The following is a 21414-nucleotide window of genomic DNA, read 5'->3' as shown; positions in this document are numbered from 1 at the left end:
GAGGGTCCATTTCCCCATAGCCATAAAGACACAGCCTGGCAATCATCTCCAGCTGGTTTGTAGCTACCCAGACAGGGGAAGAATGCTGAGGGTCCCACTAGAAGACTGGCCAGACAGAGCAACACACCTAGAGAGGCGGCTGGGAGCAGACCCACCCATCCCCAACAGCATAGCTGTTCGGACCACTGCTGGAGCGAGGGACCAGCATGGCTGCAGCGCCACCTCGTGGCTTCAGTGAGACACATCCCCCCTCCCCCCCCCCCCCCAGCCTCACGCTGCAAAAGTTGTTTCTCTCTCCTCCCTAGGAGTCAGTGCTACTCAAGGCGCACTTGAATTCTGGATTCGGGATGGGGCCCGTTGGGCTGGCTCCCGCTTGTTGTGAGCTGAGGCCACATGCACTGCAGAGCCAGGACAAATAATACAAAGCACAGTGTTTACTAAAGGCACGAAGTGGGGGGTCTGGGGGCGGGGGTACTCTCCACCCTGAACCCAGACTCCTCTTCTGGCCACCCCACCCTCATACCGCCAGGGGAGAGCTGTTAGCACCAAAGGGGGGTGGGTGCCCCACCTGTGGGGGAAGTATCAGGCTGGGGGGACAGGCTGGGTGCCATCTAGTCCCAGGAAGGCAGGCCTAGGCACCCCCAGGCCAGCTGCTACCTCAGAGGTACTTCTTATACCTTCTCCAAAATGTCCTTCATGGAGGGGCCCGGGCTCCGAGAGAGGGGCTCCCCTACCAGGGTTTCTTCTTATTCCTCATATTCTTTCACCTCACCCTTGTTCTTCCACATCGCAATTCATAGTACTGCCCCCAGAGGAGGGGGCTCTAAGCCGAGCGGCAGGGCTTAGCCCATCTGCAGCCAGGCAGGCACTAAGTCCAAACAGGGGCCGACCAAAGGGAAGGAGAGGCAGGGTAGGCGGCTACTTCACACCAACTGCAGCCTGAGGGATAGGAGGGTTCTGCCCAGTCCTCCCAGCCCCCAGGCAGCCCCTGCTCCTTGGCACAGGGGCAACCAGGGTCACAGAACATCGCCCTCCTCCATACTGAAGCTGCTCCGGCGGCTGCTGGCCTTGGAGGCCTCAGGGGACATGGTAGAAAAGAGGGGGTCGGAGGCCAGGGGTAGCAGGGAGTCATCTAGGAGCATTAAGTCCAGATCCTTCTTGGACAGGTTGGGGAACGGGGAGCCATGCTCTGTCCCCAGGGGATCATGGTAGCCTGTGGGCCCCTCATCACCCCCACCCCCAAAGCTCAAACTGTGACTGAAGTCCAGGTGATGAAAAGGGGACTGTGGCTGGGCGGCTGGGGGCAGTGGGGCCTGCGGAGGGAGAGCCGGCATCGGCTCAGGGTCGGGGACCTCAGGCGCCAGCATGAGCGCCTCCCCTGGGCCGTCTTCACTGGGTAGTTCCTGCTTCACCACCTGTTGGGCCAGCTCAGCCATGTTCACGCCAGATGGCGATGTCGTGGGGAGGCCGTGGACCCGTGCCTGCATCTCCAGCTCCTGTGGGGAGCAGAAGGAGCCGTAAGAGACATGTGATGCCAGCACCAGGCCAGCCCGCCCGGACCCACCACACTTGCCGTCCCTCCCGCTACACTCAAGAGCACAGCATCTCTCTCCCAAGTCCGCGGCTTGTCGAGCCAACACAGAGCACCTTGGTCGGCTTTCTCTCAAAATTTTAAATTGAAATAGACTTGTCTGAGTGAGGTGGGAAGAGAAATTACCAAAAGGCACAGCATGCGTTAAGGATAAGTTTAGTCCAAAGTTCAGTTTCCACTTCAATTGTCTGTGTGCTTAGGTGGGAACAATCAAAGGTTAAAGCGGGGGGGGGGGGGGGGGGGGGGGTTGAAGAGATGGTTCAGTGGTTAAGAGCACTGGCTGCTCTTCCAAAGGTCGTGAGTTCAATTCCCAGCCACCACATGGTGGCTCACAACCATCTGTAATGAGATCTGGCGCCCTCCTCTGGCGTGCGGGCATACATGGAGGCAGAACATTGTATACACAATAAATAAAATAAATCTTTAAAAAAAAAAGTTAATGCCTGTGGTCCCCGGGCAGTGGTAGCAGGTAGTGGTGGCACACACCTTTAATCCCAGCACTCAGGAGGCAGAGGCAGGTGGATCTCTGTGAGTTCGAGGCCAGCCTGCTCTATAAGAGCTAGTTCCAGGACAGACTCCAAACTACACAGAGGAAAAAAAAACCTTTAAAAAAAAAACAACAAAACCCTATGGTCTAATAAGCTTATGTTTAGAGCAGTGGTTCTCAACCTGTGGCTCATAACCCCTTTGGCAAATTTCTATCTCCAAAAATATTTAAACTACAATTCATAACAGTAGCAAAATTACAGTTATGAATTAGCAATGAAAATAATTCTGTGGCTGGGGGTCCCCACAGCATGGGGAACTGTATTAATGGTCACAGCTTTAGGAAGGGTGAGAACCACTATTGTAGAGGACCAGCCTTGGGGGCCCTCAATACAGCCAGGAACAGAGTCCTAGATCCAGTGGGGTGCTGACTCTCAGCCCTGCTCCTCAGTTTGCCCAGGTGATTGCCAGCGCTGTCTCAACCCACTCTACCTTCCAGACACCCAGGGCAGGGCACCTGTGCAGGGTCTACTTTCCATTGCCCAAGGATATGTGAGCAGGGGTGACTGGCGCCTCACAGAGACCTGTAGAGTCAGGGACGGTGGCCTATTCCTGCAAACCCCAGCATTTGGGAAGCTGAGGCAGGAGGACTATAATTTTCAGGGCAGCCTGCTCTACAAAGAGAAATTCCATCTCTCAGAATATAAATTTTGTTTTGTTTTGTTTTTGTTTTTTTCTAGACAGGGTTCTCTGTAGCTTTGGAGCCTGTCCTGGAACTAGCTCTCTTAGACCAGGCTGGCCTTGAACTCAGAGATCTGCCTGCCTCTGCCTCCCTGAGTGCTGGGATTAAAGGCATGTGCCACCACTGCCCAGCTAAATTTTTTTTTTTTGAAAAGTGGGGCAAAACAAGAGTATCTGACTTTAAGAAGAATAGACCTGCCTGGTCCCCAGTGTGGACTGCAGGCTGAGGGTCTCACAGAACGGAAGGAACTGGGCATTTCACTGAGGTATCACATCCTGACTGACGCAGCTTTCTGATTGATGGGCAGCATTTATGCCCCACCCCAGGACTCGGGAACCAGATGAGATCAGTGAAAGCCACCCAAGGAGCCCAAAGTCAGGGCCAGACCTGGATGCGAAGCCAGAGCTGCTTGTTGGTCATCTCCAGGCGCCGAGAGTGGTTCTCCAGTTCTCGGGATTTCTGCAGGTCCTTCTGCATCCTCCGGATGTAATCCACAGATGCCTTTAGAATGGTGCCCTTGTTCCAGCGCACGTCCCTGCAGCCACAACCACATGGAGTCAGAAGTGAGCACCCAGAGGCCCGGCCAGGTCCCCCTAACACTAGGCTTGGTTCAGAGTCCCAACTGCTTCCACCCCTCCCCATACCTAGCCTTGAGTAGAGGGGATTTGTCTATGGAAATTTGTCCAGCTCCTCACTAATCCTTGGGACCAAGCAATCTGCCCAGCCCATCTCTCGCCTTCAGCTTTCACTCCTGCCCTGTGTTTCTCACCTCTCCATCAGGGTCTTTCACCCACTTTCCCAGCATGAGTCCTTCTCCAGGAAGTCCCCCCTTTACCCCTACAGAAGCTGTCTTGACCCAGCAGAGGCAGGAATATTCTCTTCTCAAACACGCTACCTCCATCACTACCTTTAGCAATTGAGAACTGATAATGTCTGCAGCCTCTGCCCAGCCCAGACCCTTCCCCTCCCTCCAGAAACCTGCTCACAGGTCATTGGCCTTGGGGATCAGCATTCCCAGCTCCTTGATGCGGTCATTGATGTTGAACCTGCGTCTCCTCTCAACTACAGATTAAGATTTTAGAGGGCATGGTTAGAACACTGGGAACCCACCTAAGAGAAGCCCCCAACCTAGATGGTAGGCACCCCATAGAAAATCTTAGTTTAGAATAAAAGGGACTCAAGTCTCAGTATGGTGCTTTAATCCCAGCACTTGGGAGGCAGAGACAGGGGGATCTCTGTGAGTATGAGGTTAGTTTGGTCTACAGAGTGAGTTCCAGGACAGCCAGGTTACATAGAGAAACTCTGTGTCAAAAAAACAAAAAAGAAAAGGGAAGGACGGATAGGAGAGGGGGGGGAAGAAAGAAAGAAAGAAAGAAAGAAAGAAAGAAAGAAAGAAAGAAAGAAAGAAAGAAAGACAGACAGACATGCAGATTGGGGTTGGAGGCTGGGGAGGGTCAGGGTGCAGTTTAGACAATCAGGGGGCAGGGGCAGGAGTCAGTTTTAGCAAGAGAGCTGCCTGGGGCAATCTCTTCCACTCCTATTGCCCGAGGCCCTGAAGAATAAAATCCAGTGAACTGGAAAATTCAAGAAAATTCCACCCAGCGGTCCCTCCCATTTTCCTAAAAAGACCTAATGCAGTGGTTCTCAAGCTCCTCAAATTGAAATAAAGTGAAAATAAGATTATTTTCATCGCTACTTTATAACTGCAATTTTGCTACTGTTACTAATCATAATATAAATATCTGACAAGTAGGATATCCTTGTGGAATATCAGGCAAACCCCTGTGACCCCCAGGTGGAGAACCGCTGGCCTGGTGAAAGGCGGCCGAAAGATGGGTGGTTTGAGACGGTACAGGGCGGCTGGTGGGGAATGAGGCAGACACTGGCTTCTCAGCAGGGTAAGATGAGGGAAGGGTGGAACTCACTTAGATTGTGATTGTCCTTCTTCTGCCGTTCCTTGGCCAGGGCCCGGCTCTCAGCATCTGCAGGCCAGAGAAAGAGAGAGGTGGTGAGAAGAAAAAGAGAGAAAAAAGGACTCCGGAGCCCCAAGGGTATAGGGGAGAGGACGGCAGTACCTGTTAGCTCTCGCTTCTGGGTCAGGTCAGCAGGGCAAGAGCTGCTGGTGACACCTACTAGGGAGGCTGTGACCTGAGGGTCACCGCTGTACACATTCAAGTGGCTGCTGGACAGGGGTAGCTGTGGAGGAAGGAGTGGAGGGGGGCTTGGTGAGTCCTCACCAGGACCCATGGTGCCAGGAGCAGCTGTTCCTGAAGTGCTAGAATTACCCCTGAGCCCCTTCTCCAGGATTGGGTGAGCTGAGGAACGTGTGGCCCAGAGCAGCCCTGCCCTCAGGAGCCCCTGGCCAGGGCGGAGGCTGGAGAGGAACCTAACCAATGCAGGGATTAAGCCGCAGGGAGGGGCTCAATTCGTTTGGGAGTTTGAGTTCTTCTGAGAGTATGGAATTCAACAGAGCAGCAGCACTGAAGGCATTGTAGCAGCGTTGGAAAAGATCTACCACAGAGCCAGGCAAGAGCCAGCCACGGGCCCAGAGATTCACTGTGTAAACAGGAGCCAGAGAGGGATAATTAACTGGAGAACCTGGTTTCCTGGCCTCGGTGTCTGTGAGCAACAGGTCTGAGCTGGGCTCCCCCTCCTGCTTGCCCTGGCAATGCCACCAGACTGACTCTGCCTCCCCCAGGACTTTCTCTCGGTGGCATGGCAATACTCAAGCCAAAGAACCAACCAGAGCAAAGGGGTGAGCCCCAAGAAAGGCGGTGGCTCTAGCCTCTGGCAGGTGAGCCCCAAGGAAGGTGGTGGCTCCAGCCTCTGGCAGGTTGTAGGCCCATATTTCTATATGGTGTGGCAGCCAGGCTCTGAAGCCATAGGCCCCACCTGAGGTGGTCCTGTAGCCCCACAGACAGGCTGTCACTGTCCTAATAAAGGGTCAGGATGTTGTTTGTTCCTTTCTTTGTAATTTAGAGGATGCCTGATAGAAATGCTGATTCAAGTCTCCTGACAGCTAGTATACAGAGCAGACAGGCAGAAGGAGACAAGAAGCCATTCACCTGGTTACTTAGGAGACAGAATGCTAATGTATTTCCCCTAAGTTAAGTTTTGGTATAAAGGCTGGAGAATAAATAGGAATAATTTTCAGGATGTGAACTCAGGACTTCAGGAGGGACCACTGAGAATCTCCCTCCCGAAAAAGCCATATAAATTGTGGCCGGGCGGTGGTGGCGCATGCCTTAAATCCCAGCACTCGGTAGGCAGAGGCAGGCAGATCTCTGTGAGTTTGAGGCCATCCTGGTCTACAAGAGCTAGTTCCAGGACAGGCTCCAAAAGCTACAGAGAAACACGCCGGTCCAGGGAGAGATAGTTTATGTTGGGGTATGGTCAAGAGAAATAATTGAGGGTCCGGGCTAGCATCGGACCCAACACAGGTGTGCCCCAAGAGAGGTGGTGGCTCCAGGTTTGCCTGATTGAAACTAATTCTTCTCACCCTCTATTTTGTCTTCTTTTTTATTTTTATTTCAGTTTTGCATTTAAATTTTATGTATATGTCTGTGTCCAAACGTGGGTTTGTGCAGGCAGCCACAGAGCCCACAGAGGGCGTGGGATCCCTGGAGCTGGAGTTGCAGGTCACCGACGTGGGTGAGTTCCCAAGCGTGGGCTGTGCAAGAGTGGTTTCACCTGTCAGCCACTGAGCCATCTCTCCGGCCCCACCCTCTTTTTCGTCCCTTCTAATCTCCCCGTAGCCCTGTGGGGTAAAAGGTATCACCCCATTTTGCAGCTGAGTAGACAGGGGAGTCAAAATGGGGGAGGAGGAACTTCCCAAGGTCGTGACAGAAAGTCCAGATCTCTTGATCCAAGCCTGCTTCTCATCTGCTACCTAGGCCTCTCCCTCCCCACCCAAGTCAGTGAGACCCTCAGAATGGTCATACAGACAAGAGTGACCGAGGGAAGGGTCCTGTGGTTGGGGACAAGGCAAGCCCTTCCGAGTAACACAAACCTTCAGCCCTGGACACAGCAGAGGAGGGGATGATCTGCTCAAGACAGACTGACTCTCTTTGGACACACTGCAGCTCTGGAAGGTTCTCCTAGCCTCTTCTCTACCCACTCAGGGAACTCCCTGAGACCACCCCATCACACACACTGGCCAAGGCTGGGGCATGTCTGTCTTCTCTTCTTCTGAAGCAAGGCCTCACTTATGTGGCTCCAACTGTCCTAGAACTCACTATGGAGCCAGCCTGGCCTCGGACTTCCAGAGATTCACCTGCCTCTGCCTCCCAAGTGCTGTACTAACCATACCCCGCCTGTCTTCCTTGGTTCAGTTCTACTCAGAGTCCTGAGTCTTTCCCACAGTCTTGCCTCCACAGACACCAGCTCTGGAACCACTATGTGTGTCCCCCAGCCCAGCCCAGTCCAGCCCAAGAGTACCGTGTTTGGCATCTGCATCTCAGGGTTGATGTAGCCCAGCACATTGTCCAGGCGCATAATGTTGTCAATGACATCATCAAACTAGAAGAGAGAAAAGTTCATTTGGGGATGACCTACCTGAAGAGCGGCAGCCATCCACCTACCCCAACACCACCTCACCCAACCTGCTCCTCTAGAGGAGCAAATGAACCAGAGAAAGGGCCTTCGGCTGAGCCTAAGGCTGGTTTAGGCTTGTCCCCAGGACCTATCCCTTGCCAGGGAGTTCTTGACACACCTATCCAGGGCTACGAGAGCACTGGGCTTTCCTCTGAGTCTGCCCTATCCCCTTACAAGAAGATGGCAACTCTCCTCAGAACAGGGCTCCCTGGAGGCAGGACTGTGTCTCCCTGAGACTGGAGCTCCCTGCAGACACAGCTCCACTTCTTCCACTAAAACCACTTTCCCAGAGCACCACAGCTGACAGACACCAAGCCGGCAGCCCTCACTCACCTCCTTCTCAGGGTTGGAGCTGATGTGCAACATGGCCATGGGACTGTTGGGGGCACTGTTGCCCGCTGAGGTGGACAGTACGTGTCCAGCCCGCACCCCAGGGGATGCTGCTGGTGGAGGCTTCGGGGAGCCTTGGGCTGGGCTGATGTGGGCCGCAAACTTATTCCCGTAGGTCTCTGACAGGTACTCCCGCACCTTCTGGTGCTGGGACTGCTGCAGGTGGTAGGAGGTGGGGTTCTCCAGGTAGGACTGCACCTGGGGAAGGGGAAGGCATAGCTGTAGAGGGGATGGGACTCATGGAGCAGGACAGAAATCAGTGGGGGCAGAGGCCCTACCTTCAGCACCTCCCCAGGCACAGGTGGTGGCGACTGGAAGTGGACCGGGGTGTTGATGGCTGGGGTGGGTGGGCCTCCCAGCTGCGGCTGCTGTTGCTGCTGCTGCATGTAATGCATGACGGCCTGCTGCTGCATGCGCTCTCGCTGCTCCTCCTGCTGCGCCTGCTCCCGCATGAGCTGCATGCGCAGCCCGATGCGTGACGCCATGGCAGCTGCTGGTTCGGGCTCCCTGCAGTCGAGAGGAGACAGGTCCGTGAAGCAGTCATCCTCCTCCTCATAGTCTTTAAACGTGGGCTGGCACAAGTACGGTTGCTCCCACTGCACAGAAGGAGAAACTGAGTCCTGACAGAGGGGATTTGCCCAAGGCCACTGAGCGAGCTGAGCCATGAGCCCAAGTTCCCTGACTCCTAGACCAGAGTGATGGTAGGAGCCCACATGTCGCCCCTCCGTCACATCCCCGTCCTGAGCATTTCATACCTGGCCTCAGCTCCATCCGCTCTCCTGCCCCTCCCTAGCCCAGCCCGTGCCACGCCTTCTCTGAGGGCCCGAGGAGCCTCCAGATGCTCGTGGCTCCTCCCCCACCATCTGCCAGAAGTTCCACCATGCTGCTAGTTCCTGTCTGCTCTCTGCTCAGAACTCTCCCGAGGCTCCTGTTCACTCAGAGCAAAAGCCTAAGACATGGCCGCAGAGGCCCTCTGAAATCTGCTGCCTTCGTGGCCCCCCTTAGATCTCCCACCCCCACACGCTTCCCCCCCCTTGTTCTACCCACTCCAGCCACACCCCCTAAACTAGTCTTCAAACACCCCAGGCGTGTTTCCACCTCGGGGCCTTTGCACTTGCTGTCCCTCCACCTGGAACATTCTTTCTACAAATACCATCAAGGCTCACGTCTTAACCTCTTCCAAGACTCAAACGTCAGCTTACAGTGCCGTTTAGGGACCACTGTGATAAAATGGCATTATCCCCTCCCCCTGCCTTGCCTCTCTGTATCAGAGGCCACCATCTAGGACGGGGCATTTTTTGGCTTAAGTTTGTTATTGTATTCGCTGTCTGTCCCTTACTAGGAATGCAAGTCCCCTGAGGGCACACATTTCATCTGTTTACTGCTGCACCTTCGGCCTCCAGCCTCTGGTGTGGGAGGCAGACACCAATGGAGGAGAAGGGAAAGAATGGATGTGATCCCTGAGTCAGACACTGGACACGTAGTCCCCCAGCTCCTGGATCCCACAGTCTCAGCGAGAAAGGAGGGCCCCCAGGCAGGGCTAGTCCTATGTAGAAGGGGCAGCTTCGGGCTCCTCACTGTTCAGAGCTCGGAGCTTGACCCACTGTGGGGAAGGGTGACTGAGGCCCCCAAACCTAGGCTGGAAGGTGGAAGGGTGAAACCCAATGAGCCCCCAAACTGGGCCTGCACTCTCCCTAGGCCACTAGGTAACTGGGCAAGTCTCTTCCTCTCACTGGGCCACAAATAAAAGAGCAGAACCCAGTGACTTCTCAAGGACAGTCCAGACTGAAAGGCACAGGACTTAGGGTACCTGAGTCCCTGAGAGGACAGTCAGGGAGGGGAGGGATTTGGCAAGAGAGAGGGCTTTCCCATGAGCAGGTGGACACAGAGCCCGGGTTCTCACTTTGTTGTGTGACTTTGGGCAAGCTGCTTAACCTCCTAAAGCCTCACTCAGTTTCCTCCTCTGTAAACAGCATCTTCCTCTCTGCCGCTTGCGCACTGCCTGGCAGTCTGCGGGTGCACAATCTAACCAGGGTTTTCAAACTGGGATCCAAGGCCTCCATCAGCAATGCTGGGAAGTCCTTGCTCAACCACAAACCATGGTCTTCTCATGAAGAAGGGAAACAAAGGCACCGGGCAGTAAGACACAGCTAGGACACACCCCAGATTCTGGGGAGCTGGGGCAGAAGTGGAGCTCAGGTCACAGATGCCCAACTAAGACTCCATCCACTATCTCCCGCAGCTCCCTAATGGAGTGAGGATACCTACCATCCTGTCTGTCCTGTAGCACACAGCAACCTTCCCCCCCATCTTCCATTCGCTGCCCAGCGAAGGCCTGAGCAGCCCATGTCGGCAGGGCAGCCCCCAACAACCCAGGCCCTGACTCTCCACCCTCCCCCATTCCGTAGCAGCTCCCAGCTGCAGCCCCCACTGCCTCCCACCAGCACGTCTCCAGCTCTTACAGAGGGGTGCCCCTGTCTTCACATCACAGCCTGTTAGCCACACTGCCAACAGACCCCTGGCTCTGACCAGATGCAGCCCCGCACATCCACTAGGCAGCCAGCAACCTCCCCTCCATGGACAATTCGACTTTAGATGGCCAGTGGGGGCCAAGGGGCCTGGCCGTGCCAGCCGGCTCAGGGAGGGCTAGGGAGAAGGAGTCCCTTGTTCCCCTGACAAAGAGTTGGCCTGGCTACTTCAAGGACTGTGCTAGACCCAATAGGCCATGCTCTGGCTGCATTAGCCTCAGCTCCCTGTCTGTGAAATGGACGTGGAATTCAACCCCCTCTCCAGCCTCCGGACAGATGGAGTGAAAAGAGAGTCTAGCTAAGCGGGGGTGGGTACCAGTGACTTCTGAGGGAGGAAGCAGGCAGAAAACACTTTCCCATTCCTAGCAACCCCCGGACAGAGCTACTAAACCCCATATTCCTGACGGCCAAACTAGCCTCCCTGGCTGAGCTTGGGAGAATGAATGGTAAGGACCAAGAGCTTATGGGTACTGGGGAGGAGAGAACCTATATGCTGATCAGCCTCAGTGGGGGCTAGCCAGGATGAACCAGGAGACAGGGACAGTCCAAGTGTTTGTGCCCCTCCCTTCCTGTCCCTCAAAGCCTGGAAAGGGTCCCCTGTGCAAGCCCAGGAACATGGGACCCACAGGACCTACTATGGACAGATACCACCACCTCCTAAAGGAAGGGGTCAGTGGCCCCAGAAAGTCCCTGCCTCTTCCCAACCCCATCTGTGCACCAGGACCCACTGGGTACTTCCAGCTGTCATTTGCCCAGGTCCTCGGATGACTGCCTCAGCCCAAAGCCGAGATGGCTTAGTCACGACCCGGTGAGCCCCCTGCCTCCTCCTCCGCTTCCACCCACACTAGTGTGTGAACTTCCCTAACCATACATCTGAGTGTGGACAAGCTGGGAGAGCTTTTCCTAAGGAGACGGGTGGGAGTCAGGATGGGAGGACAGAGATGTCAAGGAAAAGTCTTGTGTCCAGGAAAGAAGACAGCAAAGATACACCACGAAGTCGAAGAAGAGAAGGAGGGGGAAAGAACTACAGAATAAAGTGGACAGCCTGAGTCCTGTTAGGCAGGAGAAGGATGCTGGAGGCTGGTCCAGGAGAGGACTACCCTTTAGACATCCACAGGAAGGAAACGGAGGCACGGAGACGGAATGGCTTGGCTGGAGCCGCAGTCTCTAAGCAGCAGGAGGAAGAAGGCAGCCGCTCCCACCTCTACTTGTAACATACTCTTCTGAACTCCCTGGCACCTGAAACTCTTCCAAGTGGTCACCTCTGGGGAAGGGTGGAGGAGAGGAACCTGTTTCTGTGGTCCCCCCCACTTAGGAGGCATGTACCCTCCTGTGTGACTCGTGCGGGGCCGGCTGGCTTCTACAGGCCTATGGGAAGGAGCCCCATTTGATCCTGATCATGTCTGAAGGCATCTCTGAAAAGCAGTGACCCCACCCCCAAGGTCACTCGCCAGGCCGGAACTCTGCCCTTCTCAGAACAAGTGGGGGCCCTGAGTGGCAGAGGCACTGATGTGTCCCAGGCTGTTCTTGAACTCACCATGTAACTTCTGACACTTCTACTTCCTCGTCCCAAATGATACGATTCCAGCTGTGCACACTACTACATCTGGCCTGGTGCGCTGCCGGACACCACTTCAGGGCTCCACCAAATGAACTGCCTTTCAACGCGGTGTTGGGGGAAATGTTCAAGGGCTACAAACTCCTGATCCTCCTGCCGTCTCCCACGTGCTGGGAGGTGTTTGTCACCCATACCCGGCTTCTTGGGAATTTGTCTGCCTTGTTGGTAGAACCTTTAAAAACTGGACCACTGGGCCTGGAGATGTAGCTGAGTTGGTAGAGGCCTCCCTAGCACACAACCCCCAGCACTGCATGAACTGGGCACGGTAGGTGGTACCTGCCTGTGACCGCAGCACACAGGTGGGGTGAGGGACAGAGAAGTTTAAGGTCATCTTTGGCTACATAGAGAATCTGAATCTAACACATGAGACCTGTCTCAATAAATAATAAACAAACAACAAACAAATAAAAGTTGTATCTCAAAGCCGAAATCCATGGCAGAGGCAGGCAGATCTCTATGAATTTGAGGCCAGCCTGGTCTACAGAGCAAGCTCCCGGCCAGGTTCTCCTCCCCGCTGACAAAAAGCTGTGCGTGGCCATTCAACACCAACCCCACACTCCACTGCTGCGGGCCTCACTGACGTGTCGCAATAGAGGCCAGACTCAGAAATGCCTGGAGCCAGGCTGGGTGTGGTGGCGCATACCTTTGATCCCAGCACTCAGAAGGCAGAGGCAGCGGAGACAGACTGGCAGATCTCTGTGAGTTCAAGCCCAGCCTGGTCTACACAGGCAGTTCCAAGACAGTCAGGGCTACGAAGAGAGACCCTGCCTCAAAAAACCACCACCAATAACAACAACAACAACAAAAACCCAAAATGTACAAAGTTCCATCTACAAATATAAAGTTCAAAAGCAGGCACAAAACATCTACTGTGTGAGAAGTCAAGCTGCAGTTAGCCTTGGGGGACTGCCTGGGAGGGAGAAAGGGCCACTCTGCGGGAGGGGGCCAGGAATGGTCTGAGAGGCTGCAGGTGTTGGTGACACAGGCTGACTTGTTTATGAGCACTGGTCCAGCTGCTGGCTCCTAATTGTTTTCATTTTCTGGAGTTCACTGAGTGAGGGAGGCCAACCTTGCACAGCAGAGAAGGAATAGCAAACAGCTTGCCTTCACCAACATTCCGGACCTCACCAAGCCCACGATGTCACTCGAGAGCAACTGGGGATTCAAAGGACAAAGGCACCTGCCACCAAGCCTGGGGACCTGAACTTGATCCCCAGAATCCACAAGGAAAAACTGACTTCCACAAGTTGTCCTCTGAGCCTCCACTTACACACTGTGGCACGTGCTTGCGCGCATGCGCGCGCGCGCACACACACACACACACACTAAAGGTGTTTTTCATATTATTATTAGTACAGATATTCATTAGGCCAAGGAAGGAATTCTAAACGTGGAAAACACTTGTATGCAAACATACAGTCAGTACACATCAGGTAGAAATACAACAGTCTCAAGATGGGCATGGTGACTCATTCCTGCGCTCCCAGCACTCCAGAATCAAAACAGGAAGATACAGTAGAAGTTTGAGCCCAGCCTTGGCTAGATAGCAAGAGCCTGTCTAAAACAATAAAGTAGCTGGAGGGATGAGGCAGCAGCTCAGAGCACTGGCTGCTCTCCTGGGGAACCTGGATTCGCTCCCAGCACCCATGGACTCACAGCTGTCTATAACTCCTGGTCCAGGGGATCTGATACTTCCGTCTCATTGCCGTGAGTGCCAGGCACACAGACAGACATGAAAGCAAAATAATCAAAAACATAAACTAAAAATCAAGTCTCAGTGTCCAGTACCAGGGCTGCTCAGTAAACTATGGTTCACCCCTCCGCTGTGCTTAGGGCAGACAGCACGAGGTTATGCGAAGAGACAAATGCACACTTTTATATAAAATCTGCCGTCACCTCCTGATGGTGTGCTGTCTCTGCAGCACAGTGTGTGACACATGGGCAAGAAGATGTCTTGGGATGAAATACGCAAAATCATGACTGGTTTCTCCGGACAATAAGTGCACGGGTGTCCAGTGGGTGTGTGTGTTTTAAAGATGGTGTGTACGCATGCGCATGCGTGCGTGCCTGTGTTCATATGTCAAAGGAAACCGACAGAGGGTGGTGGATCTGGATTTACGAGTGGCTGTGAGCTGCTGAAGTGGGTGCTGGAACCAAGCTTGGGTTCTCTGGAAAGAGCAGCAAATGCCTCAACTGCCGAGCTATCTCTCCAGCCACCTAATTTTTTTTGTTCGTTTGTTCTTGTTTTGTTTTTTGAGACAGGGTGTCTTATAGCCCAGGCTGGCCTTATATAGCTAAAGGTAACCTCAAACTCCTGATCTTCCTGCGTCCACTTCTCAACTTCTGGGATTACAAGCGAGCATCGTCACCCTGAAGCTCCAATCTGGTTCAATTTTGTAGTTCATTCTCAACAGTGCGCATCTGTCCCTGCATCACAGAGACAGACAGAGAGGTGGGGGCATAAAGGCCTCAGAGCTGCTATCAGGGCTGAGTCCTGGCAGCCCAGATTTCCCTGGACTGGGAACCACCCCCCCATCCTGTTTTGGGCTGAGGTGGGCACCTTTGATTTTAGGAGTCCCCTTGAAGAAGAACCATACCCATCAAAGGGCTCAGCAGCTGATCTCATTCATATAGCCCAGAGCCAGGAAGGTGTCCAGCAACAGTCTGGAATTGGCAACCATAAGAGACACAGTTACCCTTCTTCAAAGGGCAGGGCCAGTTTCCTGCATTCCCAGAAAAACACGTGTCTGGCAGCTGAAACCGCAAAGTGTGAGCCCAGAGCTGGGGTGCCTGCTTAATTAATTTTCTACAGCCTGCCTCTGTGGTGGGAGGGTGCTCTTTCCCTCCACTGTGTGGGAGCTGCAGGCTGGATCCCGAGGAAACCATGACCTTAGACAAATGCCTCTTGCCAGGGTGCCTGGGCAGGGGAATGGTCACCAGAAGGAAAGGAAGGAGTCAGGGGAGAGGGTTCCAGGTCGGGAGGGTGTTCTCTCTTCTCTGTGCAGCCTCTGCTGCCGAAAGGCCTGGTGGCAAGAAGAAACAATGCAGGGGCCAGGAATTGTAGCTCAGTGGGCAGAGAACTTGCCCAGCATGCATGGTCAGGAGGATCAGAAGTTCAAGGCCAATCTAGGCTCCCTGAAACCCCGTCCCAAAAGTGCAGGGGAGGGCAAACTAGCACGGATGGCCACACAATTCCCATACCCCAAGACAAGGCCACTTCTGTGATAGAAAAAGAACTGTGGGCTTGGGATGGGAATGCAGAAGGCTCAAGTGTCAGCCTTGGGCCTGACTCAATGTCTGCCTCAGTTTCCCCACTAATCAGGCTGGTTTTGTTAGCTGGAACCAGATTTTCTACAGCGTACACCCTGGTTATGGAAAACCACTACACAAGCTGTCACTGTCATCGTATCTGAGCTCACGGGTAACGTCCTTGAATAAGCTTTCTTCTTGTGTGAACATAGACGTGCCTGCATGTGTGTGCACATGCATATGGAGGTCAGAGGTGGACATTACCTATCCTCCTAAGTCTCTCGCTGATCCAGAACTATCCAATAGGCTAGACTGGCTGAGCAATGAACTCCAGAACCCCCCTATCTCCGTTTCCTGTGTCCCCAGCACTGGGGTTAGAGATGCTTGCTACTGTGCCTGACTACCTGAGCCATGGCCATCTCCACAGCCTAAGCCCCTTGTCTCTGTTCCATTGAGGAAGAGGAGCCTTCCAGGTACCTATCCATTTGCCCCACGCAACCAGGGCTCAAGGCAAGCAGAGAGCAGCCTCTGAAAGACGGTTTCCTTCCCAAAGTTTGTGTTCATTGTGAAGCTCACAGCAAGGGGCCTTAGAGAGGCAGAAGAGCAGTTCCCAGTTCCCCAGGCTCTCAGGCAGGCTGGGGCTAGAATATTGGAGACACCTGCAAAGCACGTTACAATCCCAGCATCTGGCCAGCAGCTCCCAGAGGTCAGGAAGGGTAGCGACAAGACTCTCAGCTTCCTCCTACCCTGGAGAACAGCACACTGGTGTCACCTGGATCTGTGCACTGTTTGGGTGAAAGGCCCAAGTATCTGTGCACTATTTGGTTGGAATGTGTCTTGTACCAAAATAGGATGAGATCAGTGGTGTGCACTTTTTAAAAGATCTATTTAATTAAAAATTGATGTGCATGTATGTATATGTACCACATGTGTGCCTAATGCCTGCAGCGGTCAGACATCCTGGGACTGGAGTCATGGATGGTTGTGAGCCACCATGTAGATGCTTGGAACTGAACTTTGGTCCACTGCAAGAGTAACAAGTGCTCATAACCTCTGAGCCATCTCTCTAGCCCCAACATTTTATACCCTTTTACATATTCTTATTTCTATGTATGTGTGTGTATGCCTGCTCATCCATATGTGCACCAGTACATGCAGGTGCCTATGGAGACAGACCATAAGGAGCCATCAGATCCTCCGCAACAGGAGTTACAGGCAGTTGAGAGCTGCCTTTGGGTCTTTCTTCTGTTTATAGATGCCTAATCGACCCTAGGAAACGTACAGACTTGAGGCCAGTGAGTAACAGCGCTTGCCGAGGTGATGGCGCAAGTTCAGTTCCCAGGACACAGGAAGGAGAGGACCAACTCATGCACGCTCTCCTCTGACCTCCCGCATGCACACTGTGGCACTCTCGAGCCCCCTAACGAACAAGTAAATGTAATTTTTAAATGCACAAACTTGAACCATGTAGCTCATAAACGCCTACATCGGGCCTCTCCTGCCTGCACTCCCCACTCTGAGGTAGACGGAGGGCATCCCCAGGCACCTGAGGACCCCCCCCAAGGCCCCACCCTGAAGGCCTCTCCAGGCTAGCCTATGGCATCTAAGCTGACAGTCACTGGCCTCCAAGTCACTCGGGGCTGTCATGCAGAATGTGGCCTGCCATTACTTAGCTGAGTGGGAACACTTAGCACAGACCTGACCCTCACAGGTGACAGCTGCAGGCCCAGAAATAGACATGCGGAGACTCCAAAGATGGGGCCCTGAGCAAACATGAGCATAGGAAAGGTTGACCCATCCCAAGAACAGTGAGTGACCACAGGGAGCTCAGCCTGTGGGGTCCACTGCTGGACTAGAGGCTGGGGTGGCCAGGGGCCTGCCTCTGCTTTTCTCTTCTAACATGTATGTGGGCAGGTGAGCGGTGTGAATGGAGTGTGTAGTGTGGATGTGTGTGTGGTATGTGCATGAGTGTGTGGTGTGTGTGTATGAGTGTGTGGTGTGCATGAGTGTGTGGTGTGTGTGTATGAGTGTGTGGTGTGCGTGAGTGTGTGGTGTGTGTGTATGAGTGTGTGGTGTGCGTGAGTGTGTGGTGTGTGTGTATGAGTGTGTGGTGTGCGTGAGTGTGTGGTGTGTGTGTATGAGTGTGTGGTGTGCGTGAGTGTGTGGTGTGCGTGTATGAGTGTGTGGCGTGGATGTGTGTGTGGAGTGCGTGTGCGTGAGTGTGTGGTGTGGATGTGTGTGTGGTATGCGCATGAGTGTGTGGTGTAGATGTACGTGTGGTGTGCGTGAGTGTGGTGTGTGTGTATGAGTGTGTGGTGTGCGTGTATGAGTGTGTGGCGTGGATGTGTGTGTGGAGTGCGTGTGCGTGTGGTGTGGATGTGTGTGTGGTATGCGCATGAGTGTGTGGTGTAGATGTACGTGTGGTGTGCGTGAGTATGTGGTGTGTGTGTATGAGTGTGTGGTGTGCGTGTATGAGAGTGCAGCGTGGATGTGTGTGGTGTGCGTGTATTAGTGTGTAGCGTGGATGTGTGTGGAGTGCGTGTGCATGAGTGTGTGGTGTGAATGTGTGTGGAGTGCGTGTGCATGAGTGTGTGGTGTGGATGTGTGTGGAGTGTGTGTGTATGAATGTGTGGTGTGTGGTGTGTATGAGTGTGTGGTGTGTGTGTATGAGTGTGTGGTGTGCATGTGTGTCTATGAGTGTGTAGTGTGGATGTGTGTGTGGTGTGGATGTGTGTATAAGTGCGAGGTGTGCATGTGTGTGTGTATGAGTGTGTGGATGTGTGTGTGTATGAGTGTGTGGTGTGGATGTGTGTGGTGTGGAAGTGTGTGTATAAGTGCAAGGTGTGCATATGTGTGTGTGTATGAGTGTGGTGCGCGTGTGTATGAGCGTGGCATGTACATGTGTATGCAGGACAGAGGCTGACATCAGGGGTCTTTCTTGGTCCCTCTCTTCAACTTGGTCACCGAGGTAAGGTCTCTCAGTTGAACTCAGCTCATAGCTATGGGCTGGTCTAGCTGGCCAGCTTGGTTCGGGGATCCTGTGCCCACCTAGTCCTGGTGCTGGAATTACAGGCAGGACACTGCACAGTCTAGCGTTTTCAGGAGTTCAGGGAATGCAGACTGGTTCTTGGGGTTTGACTGTAGGAAAGGACTTTATCCTCTGAGCCATCTCTCCAGTCCTGTTTCTGTTTTATTTCTGAGGTACAGGGAATTGAACCCCAGGTCTCCCACATTCTCATTGAGCTATAGCCTCAGCCTTCTTTTGGGGCACGATCCCTCTTGCTCAGCCTCAGGAGTAGCTGGGATTTTACAGCACACTGCTTCCAACCCTGGCCAGAGCATAAGACAAGGGGTAGGAAGAGAAGGAAAGGGAGGCGGCTAAGAGCAGAGCATGGTTTCTGATCGGCCTTGTGGTGGCCTCCAGTTCTCAAAGGTTCATCAACCCAGGCCCCAGCTCCCATCCCACAGAAAAGGGTGGGAGCTGGCACCTCCTGCCTGCCCAGCCTGTGAATCCGGGGCAACCTGAGCAACTGGGCACACAGGGAACAGCTTCAAAGGCAATCCCAGACCATAGAGACGCCTGTCCTGACCCTCAGAGACCAGCTGGACTCCTTTTATAGGGAGAGTCACTGAAAGTGGGAAGATGGGAGGCAGGAAAAGGATGTGTAGCCGAGGCAAGTGTGGGGAGGGGATGTGAGAAAAGTCCTTGGTTCGGACTCAGCCTCCACACAGACCCTGTCTCTCTGCCTGCTCACCTGCATCTGCCGATCCTCCCTCTCCCTCTCTCCTGTCCCTTAGCTGGCATGCCACATGTCCCCTTGGCTGAGTGGACCAAGGGACTGGACCAGCCCTGCACCTCAGGCTCCCAGCCACTCAAGTATCCGCTGTGTCTGCTGAGTTCTGTCCTTTAATTTGCTGGTCACCCATCAGGCTCCCAAGCTTTTCTAGAAGAAAGCTCACAGCGAGAGCAGGTTTCACATTTGTCGGTCCACTCAGCAGACTTCCCAGGAAGGCGCCGAGCTCGTGCTGTGCTTGACAAGAGCACACATGTTCAGAGATCTCTCCTCTGGCTCTGCAAACACTTCTGAGTCCCCACACATGTTCAGAGATCTCTCCTCTGGCTCTGCAAACACTTCTGAGTCCCCCGGCACATGTCAGGCCTTAGTCATGGCCCCCACATGTCAAGTCTCAGACATGGCCCCCCACATGTCAAGCCTCAGACATGGCCCACATCGGGCCTTGTGTACACCCCGCAGACACCTCATGAGACAAACAGCAACTCTAACAAAAGAGGAAACTGAAGCTCAGGGGAAAGTGGCCTGTCTGATCTCACACTGCAGGGCAAGTCTACAGCTCAGCCTCCCCAAAGCCGACGCCACCACTACCTTCAGCAGGAGAACTTCCCCACCGTCACCTCTTGTACCCCCAGTTCTGTCCACCTACCCACAATGCTCCCCTTAGTAAACTCCACAAAGAGCCCCTATAAAGGCCTGGGCACCAACCCTCTGGCTCTCACAGACATCACCAGACTCAAGTCACTCCAAGCCTTCCGGCCAAGAAGACATAGACCAGGACTTGGGGACTATCTATGTGGCTCTCAGGCCATTGATGCCTGGGGTGACACCAAAGTGTCAGGCAGAATACGATCACAGGAGTCAGAGAGCTGACGCCCAACACAGGACAGGAGCCTGATGCAAAAGGTGAGGGAGTCCAGCTCTGAGGGAAGATGAGGGGGACTCCAAACCAAGACCACAGGTACCAATGCCCTGTGCCTCCCCTGCAGCGAGAAGCAACTGTGTTCACAATGGCAAGTCACAAAGGCTCCAGCTCACCCAAGGCCAGCGTACCGTGGAAGATGCACAGAGGATAGGTGAACCCTGCTCTCTGGGCCTCGGCTCCCTGTATGAAGCTAATGGGCCCCTCAGAGACTCCTTCCAGCCTGGTCTGGCATAGAGAAAATTCAGGCAGCATGGATGCACTCAAGGCTAGATCTGGTATACATGGTGGGTAGGACTGCAGGGCTTCGACAGACAGAGTTGGGGCTGCAATCCACTGCCACTCCCCGAGGTTCTAGAAGCTCTTCTCCAGAACTGTAAGGGTCTTAGGAACCAAGCTGCCTGTCCCACCCCAGCCTCTTAGAACCCTTTCTTGGGGCTGGAAAAGCTCCTTGTCAAATAGCAACTTCTGGCTCTGGGTCCAACGCCTAACTCTATTGAGGCCTCCCTCTATCTTCCTGGGCTACTAACAGCCCTCAGGGTCACTGTCCCCCTGTCATACTCCCTGAGTTTGGTAGGGATCCACAGAGCACCCCTGGCCTGGCTCCCAGCCTCTGCTGCCCCCCACTACTTCCTCATACTTTTGTATGAGAGCTTCAGAAACAGCCTCCTAACTGCAACAGCCAGGTTCTGCCTGTAATACCAAACAAATCAACAAGGCATGGGACCGTAAGGAGAACACACCCCTGAACAGACACAGCCATGTCAATCATTTCTCTCCCTGAGAGCTAATGACACACAAAGCATCATTCTGAGCTGCCACATACTGCTGACTCCTCCAAACAACCCCACCAACCTGTGACAGGGGCACGACACACCCATTTTACAGAAGAGGCAACAGAGGGGCAGAGGGATGCCTGAGATCACACAGCAGGCAGGCCACGGAGCATCGCTCTCTGAAGCCACACACATGTGCTGCCCAGATGTGCACACGGAAGCGGGTGGGGGCAGGACACCAGCCCTCTCTCTCCAGAACTGTGCCCCTCTACCCCTCCTTCCCACCAAGGACCACACCTCACACTGCAGTCCCCGACAGTTGCATGAGAACCCGGATGTAGTGAGATCTACTTGGGTTCTGAGGTTCAGTGGAGTGTACATGAGTTCTGGGCCTCCCTTCAAAGCCGTGTGATTGTATGCAGGCAGGTACATAACTTCCTGGAGCCTCAGTTTCCCTATCTGTAAATAGACGGCAACAAAGCTGTCTTCCGTGGAGCGGGTGAGGGGTGGTGTACCTGTGAGACGGTCAGCTCCCTGCCTGTCTACCAGCTGGAGTCCAGCTCTAGCTAGGGGCCTGCTATGTCCTCATCCCTCAGCACAGGATCTGAAGGGAGTGATGGTGCAAGCCTGTAAACCCCAGCACTCGGGAAGTGAAGGGAGGAGGATCGGGAATTCAAGGTCATCCTCAAGGATGTGGTAAGTTCAAGAGTGGCCTGGGGATTTGG

At 53.9% G+C, this 21414-nt stretch overlaps 1 protein-coding gene across 2 annotated transcripts in view; it reads right to left on the bottom strand.

Annotated features, from left to right (window-relative positions):
* Nucleotides 1-414: 414 nt before the first annotated feature.
* The window catches only part of Tfeb (transcription factor EB), a 53444-nt gene continuing 32444 nt past the window's right edge, over nt 415-21414 (bottom strand). For both annotated transcript variants that reach the window (XM_075980900.1, XM_075980898.1), the window contains exons 2-9: nt 8081-8309; nt 7746-8000; nt 7257-7337; nt 4895-5015; nt 4745-4801; nt 3806-3881; nt 3207-3354; nt 415-1496 (exon numbers count right to left, since the gene is read on the bottom strand). In XM_075980900.1, the coding sequence (XP_075837015.1) occupies nt 1017-1496; nt 3207-3354; nt 3806-3881; nt 4745-4801; nt 4895-5015; nt 7257-7337; nt 7746-8000; nt 8081-8287 (1425 nt within the window). In that variant the 5' untranslated portion in view covers nt 8288-8309 and the 3' untranslated portion in view covers nt 415-1016. The remainder of the gene's footprint in view (nt 1497-3206; nt 3355-3805; nt 3882-4744; nt 4802-4894; nt 5016-7256; nt 7338-7745; nt 8001-8080; nt 8310-21414) is intronic.

This window comes from Microtus pennsylvanicus, chromosome 7, assembly GCF_037038515.1.
Source record: "Microtus pennsylvanicus isolate mMicPen1 chromosome 7, mMicPen1.hap1, whole genome shotgun sequence".
In the NCBI taxonomy this organism is placed as follows: Eukaryota; Metazoa; Chordata; class Mammalia; order Rodentia; family Cricetidae; genus Microtus; species Microtus pennsylvanicus.
This window is presented reverse-complemented; position numbering and strand designations above follow the sequence as displayed.